The 16938-nt window shown below is 38.6% G+C and overlaps 1 protein-coding gene across 3 annotated transcripts in view; it reads left to right on the top strand.

The window, feature by feature from the left end:
• The window catches only part of CC2D2A (coiled-coil and C2 domain containing 2A), a 144186-nt gene that overhangs the window by 30480 nt on the left and 96768 nt on the right, over positions 1-16938 (top strand). For all 3 annotated transcript variants that reach the window (XM_060103976.1, XM_060103986.1, XM_060103992.1), the window contains 4 exons: positions 8512-8600; positions 8930-9031; positions 13551-13652; positions 14397-14573. In XM_060103976.1, the coding sequence (XP_059959959.1) occupies positions 8512-8600; positions 8930-9031; positions 13551-13652; positions 14397-14573 (470 nt within the window). The remainder of the gene's footprint in view (positions 1-8511; positions 8601-8929; positions 9032-13550; positions 13653-14396; positions 14574-16938) is intronic.

Here is a 16938-nt window from a genome sequence, read left to right as displayed (position 1 = left end):
GAGAATTCAGCACCACCAAACCAGCTCTACATCAAATGCTAAGGGAACTTCTCTAACTGGGAAACACAAGAAGAGAAAAGGACCTACAAAAACAAACTCAAAACAATTAATAAAATGGAAATAGGAACATACATATCTATAACTACCTTGAATGTGAACGGATTAAATGCTCCAACCAAAAGACACAGGCTTGCTGAAGGGATACAAAAACAAGACCTATATATATGCTGTCTGCAACAGACCCACTTCAGGCCTAGGAACACATACAGACTGAAAGTGAGGGGATGGAAAAAGATACTCTATGAAATGGAAATCAAAAGAAAGCTGGAGTAGCAATACTCATGTCAGATAAAATAGACTTTAAAATAAAGAATGTTATAAGAAAGAAGAAAGGACACGACATAATGATCAAGGGTTCAACCCAAGAAGAAGATATAACAATTATAAATATATATGCACCCAACATAGGAGCACCTCAATACATATGGCAAATGCTAACAGCTATAAAAGAGGAAATCAATAGTAACACAGTAATAGTGAGGGACTTTAACTCCCCACTTACACCAATGGACAGGTCATCCAGACAGAAAATTAACAAGGAATCACAGCTTTAAATGACACAATAGACCAGATAGATTTAATTAATATTTATAGGACATTCCATCTGAAAACAGCAGATTACACTTTCTTCTCAAGTGCACATGGAACATTCTCCGGGTTAGATTATATCTTGGGTCACAAATCAAGCCTTGGTAAATTTAAGAAAATTAAAATAATATTAAGCATCTTTTCTGACCACAACACTATGAGATTAGAAATAAATTACAGGGGAACATAACATAAACAACACAAACACATGGAGGCTAAACAATATGTTACTAAATAACCAAGAGATCACTGAAGAACTCAAAGAAGAAATCAAAAAATACCCAGAGACAAAATGACAATGAAAACACGACAATCCAAAACCTATGGGATGCAGCAAAAACAGTTCTAAGAGGGAAGTTTATAGTAATATAATCCTACCTCAAGGAACAAGAAAAATCGCAAATAAACAATCTAAGCTTATGCCTAAAAGAAGTAGAGAAAGAAGAACAAACAAAACCCAAAGTTAGTAGAAGGAAAGAAATCATAAAGATCAGAGCAGAAATAAATGAAATAGAAACAAAGAAAACAATAGCGAAGATCAATAAAACTAAAAGCTGGTTCTTTGAGAAAATAAACAAAATTGATAAACCTTTAGCCAAGCTCATCAAGAAAAAGAGGGAGAGGACTCAAATCAATAAAATTAGAAATGAAAAAGAAGTTACAACAGACACCGCAGAAATACAAAGCATCCTAAGAGACTACTACAAGCAACTCTTTGCCAATAATATGGACAACCTGGAAGAAATGGACAAGTTCTTAGAAATGCACAACCTTCCAAGACTGAACCAGGAAGAAATAGAAAATATGAACAGACCAATCACAAGTAATGAAATTGAAAATGTGATTAAAAATCTTCCAATAAACAAAAGTCCAGGACCAGATGGCTTCACAGGTGAATTCTATCAAACATTTAGAGAAGAGTTAACACCCATCCTTCTCAAATGCTTCCAAAAAATTGCAGAGGAAGGAACACTCCCACACTCATTCTATGAGGCCACCATCACACTCATATCAAAACCAGACAGAGATACTACAAAAAAAAGAAAATTACAGACCAGTATCAATGATGAATATAGATACAAAACTCCTCAACAAAATACTAGCAAACAGAATCCAAAAACACTTAAAAAGGATCATACACCATGATTATGTAGGATTTGTCCCAGAGTTGCCAAGGATTCTTCATATACGCAAATCAATCAATGTGATACACCATATTAACAAACTGAAGAATAAAAACCGTATGATCATCTCAACAGATGCAGAAAAAGCTTTTGACAAAATTCAACACCAATTTATGATAAAAACTCTCCAGAGAGTGGGCATAGAGGGAACCCACTTCAACATAGTAAAGGCCATATATGATAAAACCACAGCAAAACATCATTCTCAATGGTGAAAAACTGAAAGCACTTCCTCTAAGATCTGTAACAAGACAAGGATGTCCACTCTTGCCACTATTATTCAACATAGTTCTGGAAGTCCTAGCCTCAGCAATCAGAGAAAAGAAAGAAATAAAAGGAATACAAATTGGAAAAGAAGTGAAACTATCACTGTTTGCAGATGACATGATACTATACATAGAGAATCCTAAAGATGCCACCAGTAAACTACTAGAGCTAGTCAATGAATTTGGTAAATTTGCAGGATACAAAATTAATGCACAGAAATCTCTTGCATTCCTATACACTAACAATGAAAGATCAGAAAGAGAAATCAGGGAAATAATCCATTCACCACTGCAACAAAAAAATAAAATATCTTGGAATAAACCTACTTAAGGAGGTAAAAGACCTGTACTCAGAAAACTATAAGACACTGTTGAAAGCAATCAAAGATAACACAAACAAATGGAGAAATATACCATGTTCTTGGATTGGAAGAATCAATATTGTGAAAATGATTATATTACCCAAAGTAATCTACAGATTCAATGCAATCCCTATCAAATTACCAATGGCATTTTTTACAGAACTAGAAAAAATCTTAAAATCTGTATGGAGACAAAAATTACCCCAAATAGCCAAAGCAATCTTGAGGGAAAAAAACAGAGCTGGAGGAATCAGACTCCCTGACTTCAGACTATACTATAAGGCTACAGTACAATATGATACTGGCACAAAAACAGAAATATAGATCAATGGAACAGGATAGAAAGCACAGAGATAAACCCACGCACTGATGGTCAACTGATCTATTACAAAGGAGGCAAGGATATACAATGGAGAAAAGACAGTCTCTTCAATAAGTGGTGCTGGGAAAACTGGACAGCTACATGTAAAAGAATGAAATTAGAACACTCCCTAACACCACACACAAAAATAAATTCAAAATGGATTAAAGACCGAAATATAAGACTGGATTCTATAAAACTCTTAGAGGGAAACATAGGCAGAACACTCTATGACATAAATCACAGCAAGATTTTTTTGACCCACCTCCTAGAGTAATGGAAATAAAGACAAAAATAAACAAATGGGACCAAATGAAACTTAAAAGTTTTTGCACAGCAAAGGAAACTATAAACAAGACAAAAAGACAACCCTCAAAATGGGAGAAAATATTTCCCAACAAATCAATGGACAAAAGATTAATCTCCAAAATATATAAACAGCTCATGCAGCTCAATATTAAAAAAACAAACAACCCAATCCAAAAATGGGCAGAAGACCTAAATAGACATTTCTCCAAAGAAGACATGCAGATGGCCATGAGGCACATTAAAAGCTGCTCAACATCACTAATTAGTAGAAAAATGCAAATCAAAACTGCAATGAGGTATCACCTCACACTGATTAGAATGGGCATCATCAGAAAATCTACAAACAACAAATGCTGGAGAGGGTGTGGAGAAAAGGGAACCCTCCTGCACTGTTGGTGGGAATGTAAATTGATATAGCCGCTATGGAGAACAGTATGGAGGTTCCTTAAGAGACTAAAAATAGAATTACCATATGACCCAGCAACCCCACTACTGGGCCTATATCCCCAGAGAAAACCATAATTCAAAAAGATACATGCATCCCAGTGTTCATTGAAGAAGTATTTACAATAGCCAGGTCATGGAAGCGCATAAATTCGTCTGCCCATCAACAGACGAATGGAAAAAGAAGATAGGGTATATATATACAATGGAATATTCCTCAGCCATAAAAAGGAACGTAATTGGGTCATTTCTAGAGATGTGGATGGACCTAGAGACTGTCACACAGAGTGAAGTAAGTCAGAGAGAGAAAAACAAATATTGTATATTAAACGCATATATGTGGAATCTAGGAAAACGATACAGATGAACTGGTTTGCAAGGCAGAAATAGAGACGCAGATGTAGAGAACAAACGTATGGACACCAAAGGGGGAAAGTGGTGGTGGTGGAATGAATTGGGAGATTGGGATTGACGTATATACACAAATATGTATAAAATAGATAACTAATAAAAAATAGCTTTTAAAAAAGTCTTCACTGCTCACCATCTTAACAAATTGAATTTTTGATTGAGTTATTTATTATCAATATCAATAATGCACAACTGATGAAGACATAAAGGTACTGTAAAATTTCTTCAATATATATTAATCATAAGAAGTAAAATAAATAAATAAAAGCTTTTAGAAACATATTCTTTAACTATAATAGAAAGGTAGAAGAGTGAGATAATTAACCAAGAATCATAGGCACACTCACCTATTTGACAATCTGTGAATTCAGATAGTACCAACTCAAATCCAACCAACTTAGTCATTCCTCAGTATCCACAGGGATTGGTTCCAGGACCACTCCCTGTCCCACCCTGCCCTGTGGATATCAAAATCCATCCATGCTCAGGTCCCTTATATAAAATGGCATAGAATTTGCATATAACCTACATACATTGTCCTGTATACTTTAAAAGATGTCTTGATTATTTATAATACCTAATACAATGTCAATGCTATGTAAATAGTTGCTGGTTTGCAGTAAATTCAAGTCTTGCTTTTTGGAACTTTCTGGAATTTTTTCCAAATATTTTCTATCCGTGCCTGGTTGAATCAGCAGATGCAGAACCCATGGACACAGAGGGCTGGCTGAACTGCATTTCAAATTTTATGTCAAGTCCTTGGAAAGTCCTTGTACACCCCAATGTATACAGAGAGCTGTGGTCTGGGCAGTGTGATTCACAGAACAAATGGTCTATCAAGACATGTGGGAATGTCTGCAAAAGTAATGGAAAGAGGGGAGCACTTCCAGATAATGGAGTGAAGACTTTGTTTTCTGAGGGGTCACGTATAATGGAAGTGTTTTAAAGAAAAATGGAACATGTCCATCTTGTGATGCAGTCCATAAGGACAGAGAAATAGGGTGCAGTGAGTATGGGTGACAGGAAAAGGTGACAGCATGGAGAAGATCTGGAAGCAACACGAGGCTAATGAAGCTTTGGGATTCACGGGTTTGCTGAGCAGCCATTGCAGTGTTGCTGAGTTTGTAATCCCTGCTGCCTCTGATGAAAAATACCACATGGCCAAGGAAATCCATATTTCATACTAATGGACATTATGTATATATTTTTAATGGAATGTCTTGAAATTCTCTCATTACCCATAAGTTCTTGCATGTCCTCAACTCAAATCTTTAATAATTTAAAAAATTATTTTCATTGCACTCTTGGATACTGTGGAAACTTTATGCATGCCAGGTTTTCTTAGCTGTGTCACAGAGCCTCTTTAGTAAATGTGAAATCACACCCTTTTTCAAGTTTGGCAAATCACTTCTTAGCCCCAGGGCAGGACAAATAGAGTCAGTGTGGAACCACATAGCTGATTAGTCATGTAGTGGAGTAACTGACAATAAGGCGGAAAAATGTCTTATGAGGATTGTCTTCGTGTTTCTAGCTGTTTAAAGACACTCTTTGCCATAGACTACCAACATAAAAATGAAAGTCCCTAAGCCCTATTAGTTATTATGTCAAAGGGAGTGAATCAGTACACTTGGTTTCCATGGTTATCATGGTAGTAATATTACCTTAAAAAGAAAAGAGTTGTCATCATCTGATTTCATCCAAATGAGGATTACATTTATTTTGTTTGAAATCCCTCTTTAAGTATAATATCTCTCACACCCTCATGGTTCCTTCATGTGTTTTCCTTCATTGATATAGTGCTACAAGGTGCCAGGTACAAAAATCACCAACATGGTCCTTGCTCTCAAGCAGGTCACATTCTAGCTGGGAAGATAACACCTCACCACCTAGTTGTACAGATCAGATTTGGAAATCTTTATGCCCTCCAAATGTCTTTCACTAACAGAGTTTTGAAAAAATCAGGCAAGAACTACTTTTTACCACTTCAGAATTTTTCAAGTTTTTTAAAACTAATACATACTAAAGAAGCCCCTTTGGTTTCCTTAGTCAGAAGAGATAGTGTTTAAATAAAATATCTTGTCTCTCTTTTAAAGAATAATTCATAAAATTATTCTAATGAGCTCCATGTACGCAATAGCTATTTTAAGTCAATTTGAAAAACTAGATCTCTTTTAAAAAAAGCGGGAGGAATGGGAGTAAATAAACAAGATTTTTTTTTACGTTCAAAGGCATGCCTTGTTAACTATGAAAGGGCAGCTCTCTGGAGGCAGAAGCAAAGAGAGCAATCAGCCAGAGAACAGGATGGGCAAACCCCAGGGGTTCCAGTCTAGAAGCCCTTCTTTATCGGCCTAGGTGGTCCACACACACTTAGTGACACTTACCTGTGCCCACCCTTTGTGGCTGAAAACCATAGAACCTGGGAGAGGAAGGAGGTACTAATCAAATAACCACACAAATATATAAATTCAAAATGTGACAAACGCGATACAGGAAAAGTCTTGGGACTTTGACATGGAGATATGATCTACCATGGGTAGATGATCTTTAAAATAGGAAATAATGACTTGATTTTTTACGTGAGTTGAAAAACAATGCCAAAGGCCTTTTTATCGAGCTAATGGAGATTCTTCTAAAGAACTTGAACCTCAATCACACATGCAAGACTGTGATCTTCACTACAATGATTTCCTGCTTTCCTACAGGCATTGAGGAAACGGCATGATGGGTGCCTGATAAAGTAGGATTTTACATCTCTCTATCACACAGAAGGAAGGAAGCCCAGCCTCAGCACTGAGTCGCCAAGTTGCAGAAGTAGCTCTGAAGCCCAGGATTGCTTTTCTGCGTAAGCGGAGGCCAAAGGGCCAGCACAGCGGCCTCCGCCCGTCATCACTTCCTCTCTCTGCCACGATTCCTTCCACCTGCTAATAAATCATCTTGCCTTCTCTTTTTCTTTGACCCAATGGCTACAGGGTCAGAAGCCTCCTCTCTCTGCACTCTTTCCTTCGGGAAAGGTTTTCTCAAAACGTTAACATCACCACGGTAGAAACGCTTCCTAAGTCTTCTTCTTGGGGCCTAGACCCCTTCCCGGAGCTCAGGTGCAGGACAAGCACACATTTCCATATCCTGCCAGCACCTCAGACTCATTCCAGCTGCAAAGTGATCCCCTTCAGTATCTCCCAGACTGGCTTCCCTCCTCTTTTCTCTTTTTCAGGAACCCCAAACCCCTACTCACCTCAGTCAAAACCTCAGACACCTTCACCTTCTCTTTCTTGCTCTAAACCGGGGGTGCTCCAACTTGAGTGTGTCTTTAAATCACCCAGATGGTGGCTCCGCCTCCAGGTTCTGATTCACTGAGTCCATCTGGGGCCTGGCCTGAGTGTTTGCCTGTCCACCAAGTGCCCAGAAGATGCTGCTACTGCTGGGAGAACTAGTGCCCTACCTAGCCGTCGTCACTAGGGACAACTGTATCATTTTTCTGGTGGCGTCTTCGCAATTATTCCCACAGACTCCCTCTTTATTATCTCACCAGGGTATCCCAGCTGGGGTCCCTGGTGCCTCCACCCCAACCATGCTGTACCTGCAGACCCAGGAATAGCTTCAGAAAATGCTGCTTCACTTCCTCCTCTCTCCACATCCTTCAAGACATCCCCACCGCATGGAGAATATATTCCAGACTCCTTCATGTGACATCAGAGGCTCCCCATGACTTGACCCCAAACTCCTTCTGCAATCTTATCTTCTACTTCATCCCAGTAGAGTCTCTCTGCTCCAAGCATAACATTCTGTTCCCCCAAATGCTTTGTTCTATTTCCACCTCTTTCATAATGGTGTAGAGCATTTGGGACCAAATCCCAAGCATTCCAATTCCTAGGTGTGCAATCGTCGTGCCAGTCAGTTATCACAGAGGGCCTCAGAGTCTTCATCTTCAAGGTGCCAGGTGATCCCTCCTAGCAGGGATGGCATAAGATTGACGAGAAGTTGCATTCAACACATTATCACAGAGCCCTAGACAAAATAGCTGAACATTTCATGATATTTATGTATAGGTTTAATAATATGTACAAAATATGTGTTGTCTGTATGAGATAGCCCGGGGCTATAGAACTTCTCATAGAAAAGGTTTCTCTGACGGAAGTTATCAGTGCTGTTGAAAGTTGAACTCTGAAATCAATAGCCATCCATTCATCCTACAAGCCTGTTTCTCAAATCAACAAATTCGAGAACCTCTTCCCAATGGTAATTGAATTGGTAAGTGTGTCTGTGCCTTGAATAGTCAAATGTCATTTGTTTTATTCTTAGTTAAGTCGATGTAACAGCCTTGATAGGACTGAGGTTTTCACTGTCGGTCTTAAAGAAGCCAAGACATGTCCTTATTACATCAAATGGATGGTTATCAGCATTATCTCATGATTGCTTATGTGAAGTTCTAAATTTGAAAAGTAAAATTACATTCTTTTGCTATTTTTCAATCTAATCTTCCCTTTGGAAAAAAAATGTTTTAAAGTAATTTTCTTGTATTGTTTTAGGCTTACCTCCAATTCCTTCAGCTTCCAGAACAGGCTTTGCAGAATTTTCCATGAGAGAACGCATGAGGGAGAAATTACAAGCTGCAAGGGTGAGAGAAACCACAGGAATATTTTGTTCGGTGCTGATTGCAATGCTTCTGGTCTTGTCTAGCTTGCTTTGTTTGCTCAAAACTGCACGGATTTATATACCGTTAAATTTGTTTTTCATGTTCTAAATGTTAACGTAATATTTAATATTGGCACTGATGAAAATTATACTTAAGAAGAATTTAACATCCTTTTTCTAAATCATTGTTCTTATCTCTTAAAGAAGTATAATGTGTATTTTTTACTGATTTATTTTCTCCTAAGATGGTGACCAAGATTTTCATAGCATCACTGACATGATGTAGCAATAATTTTCTGTTCGACTTTTTAGTCCAAAGCAGAAAGTGCGTTGCTGCAGGAAATTCCCACCCCTTGGCCCAGGCGCTTACGACGTCCCAGTGAGAAAGCATTGGAGACTGAATTTGGCACAGAGGTGAGAAATGGGCCATCCCTACTTTGCGATCAAGGACAGTGAAGCGGAATATAAATTTTCCAACAAAAGTTCTAGAACAGAGCTATGCACAGAGGAGGTGTTAAATGCTTATTATTAATAATAATAGCTACTATTTATAGAGTGCTACTCGGTGCCAGGCATTTTGCCAAGTCTGCCCCATGTTATCACATGCCCTTATCCCAACATGCCTATGAGGTGGGTACTATTATTTCCATTCACGTTTGATATATGAGGTTCAGAGGGGCTGCAAAGCTATCCCCAGGTCACAGAGCATGTACATGGATGAGTCAGGATTTGACCCCAGCTCTATCTCATTCCCAGTCTGTCTCAAGGGTCAGTGTTGCTGGGTCCATGGATCTTGCTGGGAAACAGAGAAAGAGATGAGAATAGAATCTGATCGTGGGGACCTTGAGTGTTACACTAAGGAGCACTGACTGTTTTTCATAAGCAGTGGAAAGCAATTGACAATAGGATCGGGAGGTGGTTTGAATGCACTGGGTTGATTTTTGTTTGAATCTGAGATGCTGGTGAGGCATCACAGCATGTATTCCTCTGGAGATGCACATAGAGGAAGGGACCTGGGCCTGGAGAAACAGAGTTTGGAAGCGTTTCTACTGTGGTCAGTTTTGAGAGTGCCTTTGCTTCCTGAGGGAAAGAAGACTGAATGAAGACAGTCTTACACTTGGAGAAAAACTGACAGTAAAAGCCCATGAAGCAGAGTGGAAACCAGTAAAAGATAGAAAGACATAGCAGGGATGTTGCTGAAGGACAAGCATGTAAGAGGGTAAAAGAAGGAACAGAAAGAACAGAGCAAATGGCTCAATGAAGTGTTTGCAAGTCTAATCCAATGGTTTGTTGTTGATGATGATGGGTTTGGTTGTTTTCAAAGTCTGTGCTTTAGGGATATTTCTGAAACACAACCACTGATTTCTTAGATGATGCCTTTTCTTTTTCTATGATGAGATGCTACAAATTTTTACCTATATTCATCCCAAACAAGCCAGAGAGTGCATGATTACAAGGAAAGTTGCAGCCGTCCTCATAGGTTGTTGGAACACTCAGTCAGTCCCCTAAAAAGGCTTTATGACAATTTGCTACTCCATTCTACTGAGGACACATTTCTTGTTCTTTAATTCCAATTTATTTTCTTCCATAAGAGCCATAATTGTAAGAGCCATAATTCTAAAATATTGGAAAATAAAGAAAAAGTCCCTGAAATCCCATCGTGATGACACAAACACTTTGATTGTTTCAGCAGGTGTGTGAGTCTCGGCTTCTGGTCAAGTGGGCTAAGTGATAGGAGGGTCTGGTCTCCTATATCCAGCCTTGTCTGTACCTTCTGATGGATAATCATTTCACACAGTCATGGTAGTTTTCACTTGTCCATGGGCCATGAATATGATATCCAAATCAAGTTGGAAGTTTTAGAGGTAAAAATGTACTCCCTGTGCCCATAGGGTATTTATTTCTCCTTGTGAGCAGGACCTTGACCTATATGTCTGTCATAGTCTATCTCCCCTAAGAGCCATTCTGTGGATTTGAGGCAAACATCAACTGCCTTGCCCTTAGACCTGATCTCAGATTGCTAATGGAACATACCATTCACAAGCACATTTCTTCATGTATACGCCTCAACCCAGAAGGAATATCTAAAAAGTGGTCCATTTATATCCTATGGAGCAAAGAGCAAAGCACACAAAGAATCCAGATGCTGGACCTCAGCTGCCCAGCATTCAGTGCTGGCAATCTCACACACTAGCTGTGTGACATTGGACATGTAACTTATCTACTCTCTGGACCCCATGTTCCACCTCTGTAAAATAGGGATACTACTAGAACCCAATTCTTGGTATTGCTTTGAGGATTAAATGATCTCATACATGCTACAGCGTTTCAGACAGCACCTGGCACATGGTAAGCCCTCTCTCTGTAAGTGTTAGCTAGTGTTAGAGGCTGTAGGGTCAGAGTGAAAAGGAGAAAACAGTTGGGAATATGGTGGAGAATCCAAATTATCAACACAAACCTGTGCTTAACTCTTGTTTGCATTTCTGTTTACTTTATACTCAGCAGACTTGTGATAAGAGAACAAAGCCAAACACAAATCTCTAAGAACATGTCAACATCAAAGTGGAAATAACACAGAACTTTTGACTACTTGGTCTCCACTAGACACGACCATAATGTCTTTATTTTCTGGGCCTGGTTCTCTGTTCCAGGAGGCTCAAGTTCTGATCCCTTGACACACTCTAGCTGTTGCCCAGCCAGCATCTACAGCAGACTCCTTCCTGCCAGGTGCCCACTGGGCTCTGAATACACAGGGATGTCAGTCACAGCCTACTCTCAAGGATCCCAGTAGGGATGACAGGCAGGTTATCAGACAATGGAAGTACAGGATGATTAAGTTCTGTGGTGGGTGTTATTAGGAGCTCATAGAAAGAGCACTTGGCTCCAGCCTTGGAGTCAGGTTATGTAAAATTTGAGGAGTCTTGGCTTAGGCAATGGTTTCTTATCTCTGACTCCAAAACACAAGTGGCAAAAGAATAAATAGAAACACTGGACTTCATCAAAATTAAACATTTCTGAGCTTCAAAGAAACCATCAAGAAAGTGAAAAGACAACACACAGAATGGGAGAAATTATTTGGAAATCATATATCTTGATTAATATCATGACTGATATCAAGAATGTATAAAAATCTGAGGTATCTGCAAGACAATCCAGATTAGGATGTCTTTTAAGGAATTAAAAACATTGATTAGCAGTCTAGAAGAGAGATCAGGGCTAGAACTAGTATATTTTGTAATTATGGTATGGTAAAGTAATGAGACTTGATATTGCCTAGTTCAAGCTAGAAGAGGGCCATAGAGCCTTCTTGGAGGATACAACAAATTCAAGGGTGAGAAAGAATTCCTAGCTGGACACATGCACGTATCATGATAGGCATTCAAGTTAAAATTAAATGTCATTATTACTCTAAGCTTATATAAAGATATTATAGATAGTAGTTCTTTAAAATTTAATTCTGCACACTCAATCCTTTTAAATATATTTAATAGCTTTTAATATGCTAGTATAATTTACTTTTAAATATTTTTAGATTTTAATAAAAATTAAATTACAAGCTTTTTGATCAAGTCCATAAATACCATAATAAAACTGTCAATATTACAATAAAAGACACCAATGAATTTGTATTTTCGGAACTTAATAGCCTCTATGCCAAGCAAGTATAGAAAGGGATGGGAAGAAACAAAAAGAATAAAGTACTAATCTCCACATACACATATTTGCCACATGGAATTTAACCTACTTATTTCTTTTTCTAAACGGCTAGTGTTTCTGCCTGGTCTTGTGTTTTAGTATCATCATCTTTACAGTTCTCTAAAACCCAAGGCTTGCCTACACACAGAGTCAAGCTTCTCTTCTCTCTTATTGGTTAACCCCTTGGCTTGTTTTCATGCTGTCAAACATATCAGTCTCCCTCATGGGCTATCGGAGGTGGGGGATTTTGAGGCAGGCAGGAGCAGAATGGCATCCTCAGCAGTGAACAAGAAAGCTTTAGCCCTGTTTTATGAGAAGACTAAACTTGGAAGATCCTTAGAAAGTCTTCCTGATCCAGCACTGGAACCTGATCTTTAGTCTACGCTAATTTTTTCAGTTGTTTCTCCTTACACTAAGTAATACCCATCTGCTTCTTTCCTCATCTTCAAAAGCACCATTTAAAATTCTGGAATTTACCAAGACAAATAATAACTCTTGGCATTGCACTGTGAAATTTATTCATTAGCATGCCTTCAACTTCTATATAATTGAGTATTAGTACATAACTACTTAACCTTATACTGCAAAATGAGAAAATGGAGGAAAAGCGTAGAATTTTACATAAATTGGAAGTGTATGTATTCTCTTGCTAGTATGATAGATTATACCCAACTGATGTCCTCATTTTTATTCTGGCCATTGCTGGACATCTAGCTGCATTTAGGTGAAATTTTATAGCACCTTATCTTAGCTGTTCCAAGTATTTCTAGCTTTCATCACAGAGGTGTCTCTGGATAAATGCCTGAGGAGACTCAGTCAGCCATTCTGAGATTTACACAAAACTGAAAGGCCAGGGCCTGGGGCAGCCCTTGCCCACTCGGACTTATTTATAATCAAACATCATTGATACTTTTCATCATAGACTGTTTGGAAATGATGCTCTGTGAGCTGGATAATCTATTGATCTATAGGATGAAAGAACACTTTTCCTTTTCATGTTTATTGACTATAAAATTTTATATTTGTTTAGTCTTGAGAGAGACAGAGCTGAGTAAGAAAATATTCAGCCACGTTAACACTCAAATATATTTGAAATTTGTAAACATTTCATTCCTTAGAAATGGTGAGATGCATCAATGGTCCGAAGATAAGACTTTTGAAGGTTAATGCTTGTTTTAGAACATCCTTAGTTTCTTGATTTAAATGGTGTCTCTATCATTTTTTTCTACTCGTATAGCCAGGTAGAGAAGTGCAAAAGACTCAACAAGAAGATGACTCCCAAGGTTTTTCAAGAGTAAAATTCCATGATTCTGTGCGAAAAATCAAGTCTAAACCCCCGGTGAGAAATCCTATCTTTTTAAATCATGTTTGTTTTAAATCATGCATTCTTTAAATCATGTATTTTGTTGATTTGTTTGTTTTTCAAAAATATTCAATGAGAAATGACTATACACACAAGCTGACTCCTATTGCATGGAGTATGCAAGAAAATGTATGAGAAATGATTCCTACTTTTGAAATCCTAGAATCATGTGGAGAGATTAGAATACTGCCTACTTCGGGGAAGGGAAATGCATGGAAGGGCAGGAAATGTTCATGATAAGACTACTTGTTCAGCCATGAAGTTGCACCAGCTTTTACTATGGGGAAAAAGGGGGATACTAACTCAAGAAGAATTAAAACAAACTCCCCAAAATGATCTTTTTTTTATATAAAAATATTTAACAAACGCTGTATTGCTCAAAATTAAAAGTATCTCAGCACTGGCCTATAAAACATTGAATCCACTTTTTTGCATTTTAATCATCTTTTCTAAAGCATTTACTGATATAAATAATGTATTTATGTGCTTGTAGGAAGGTAAATAATTGCTGATTTATAAAAAAAGTAACTATTAAAGTTACTTAACTAAGGAGGCCTGTTACATCTGTTAAAGTTCACACTACCTTCAACAAAGGTAATATGCTTAGGAGGCCTAGAATGTGCCTGATGCTCTTAGCATCCAGCCAGCTGTCAGTGAACCGTGCAGAGCTTATCTCAGTTTAGATAATCCCAAATTTTATTGCTTGCTGCTTCTCTGTAGGTTCCGCCTGGCTTCCCTTCTGCTGAGGAAGCTTATAACTTCTTTACTTTCAACTTTGATCCCGAACCAGAGGAATCAGAGGAAAAACCAAAAGCAAAAAGTAGAGATGGAACTAATCAAGAGGAGGAGGAAGGAGAGGAAGAAGAGTCACCTGTGCAAGAAGGAGTAAACAAAATGGTATTTAGTATTAGGATGGTAATGAGTAGAGGGATGATGATGATGATGATGATGGTGATGATGGTATTGGTGATGATGGGGATGATGGTATTGGTGATGATGGGGATGATGATCGTGACGATGGTGATGGTGATGATGATGGTGACGATGATGGTGACGATGATTGTGATGATATCCTAGCCAGGAAGAAAGTGGCTGGGAACAAACTCACCACCACCACACAGAACAACTCATCCATGTCCTATCTGAAAGCAATAAGAATACCAGATTCACATTACTTTCTTAGCCCCTGATTTTACCCCATAATCTGGGGACTAAGAACCTTAATTAAATCTGTCCATCTTTCTCTTGTGGGAAAAAAAAAAGCGTAGCAACATGGTTTACAGATTTTTCTTGCTAGACTCCACACAAGGATTAGTATTCATTTCATATACAAAATGTTTACCTCTCCAAGGCAAATGAAACCTATCTCTCTCTCTCTCCCCACAACCTTACAGGTGAGCAGGTTTTTGTGCCCCATGCCACACCCAAGCTACAACTCAGACTCTGTAATTGTGGGTGGGATGTCTGAAATCAAAGAAAACATTCTATTAAAAATGGGCAGAGGACTCGAATAGCCATGTCTCCAAGGAAGATATACAAAGGGCCAATAAGTACATGAAAATATGCTTAACAGCACTAATCATTAGGGAAACTCAAATCAAAAGCACAATAATATACCACTTTACACAGATTAGAGTGACTATTATAAGATAGATGATAGATAGATAGATAGATGATAGATAGATAGATAGATAAAGGAAGGAAGGGAGGGAAGGAGGGAGGCAGGAAGGAAGGAAAAGTGCTGGCAAGTATGTGGAGAAACTTGTGCATTGCTGATGGTGATGCAAAGTGGTACAGCTGCTGTGGAAAAAGCCTATTTCTGAGGTTCCTCAGAAATTGAAACATAGAACTAACTACCATACAATCCAGCAATACCCAAAAGAACTGAAAGTGGACACTCAAACAGATATTTGTACACTCGTGTTGATAGAAGCATTATTTACAATAGCCAGAAAGGAAGGAAATTCTGACATATGCTAAACATGGATGAACCTTGAAGACATTATGCTAAGTGAAATAAGCTGGTTACAAAAGGACAAATATTGTGTGATTCCACTTTCGTGAGGTACCTAGAGTTGTCAAGTTCATCGAGAAAGACAGTACAATGGTGGTTTCCAGGGACTGGAGGAGGGGGAAATGGGGAGATATTGTTTAATGGGGACAGAGTTTCAGTTGGGGAAGATGAAAAAGTTCTGGAGATGGATGGTGACGTTGGTTGTACGACAATGTAAATATACTTAATGCCACAGAACTGTACATTTAAATGTGGTTAATATGATGAATTTTATGTTACTTATATTTCACCACATTAAAAAACAGAAAGGAAAACACACGAGAATGTTTCAGCATTTGCACAGTTGGCCTATTTCTGTGCTTAACTTTTAGTCACCTCCCTTGAAAAATGACTCCCAGAAATGGAATTTCTTACCTAGGTCTATGATAGCTTGGGAATACTTCAGCGTGCTCTATAATAATTGTTTTACAAATCTATATTCAGCTAGTTCTGGCTCAGGATGTCTCATGAGGTTTCAGACAAGGTGGCCAAGGCTGCATTCATCTGAAGGCTTGACTAAGTTGGGAGGGTTTGCTTCCAAGGTGGTTCACCCATCTGCCCAGCAAGTGCTGGTTGTTGGCAGGAGACCTCAGTTCAGACCTTCCTGTAAAGCTGCCTGAGTGTCCTCATGACATGACAGCTGGTTTCCCAAAGCAAGTGATCCGAGAGGAAGCAAGGAGGAAGCCAGGATGCCTTTTATGACCTAGTGTCAGACTCTACATAACCGAACTCATATTCTACTCATAGAAGCAAGTCACTAAGTACGGCCCACATAGAAAGGGAGGAGTATCAGACTCCACTTTTGGAAGGCAGGACTGTGAACAAATCTGTGGGCTTCTTAAATCAGGACACCTCTCTCCAAAAGCCACTTCTTCCTTTTGCATTTTTTTCTCCATGGAATTTCTGTTTCTAAAACTGCCCTTTTGAATCATGCATACTTTGAAGCTCCTCCCCTGTAGCCTGTAGTCCAGGCTCTGGTCTGCCCAGACACTTTTTTAGTATTTTCATACTCAGAGTGGGTTTAGTCTTTCTGGTGGAGGTTTTGGACCATCTGCAGGCCCCATCACTTGCTTCCCTCTTCTGTCTTCTCTGCAGTTTTCTCAGCCTGTATTTGCCCAAAGCAGAGATGGGGCACGAGCAAGAAAGACCACATACTATTATTATCGGATATTTCTCTTTTCACTTTGTTGAAGTTTTTGGTGTTCTCTG

Source organism: Mesoplodon densirostris, chromosome 1 (assembly GCF_025265405.1).
Source record: "Mesoplodon densirostris isolate mMesDen1 chromosome 1, mMesDen1 primary haplotype, whole genome shotgun sequence".
NCBI classification, from domain to species: domain Eukaryota; kingdom Metazoa; phylum Chordata; class Mammalia; order Artiodactyla; family Ziphiidae; genus Mesoplodon; species Mesoplodon densirostris.
Note: the sequence above shows the minus strand (reverse complement) of the source record. Positions and strands in the feature narration are given on the sequence as shown.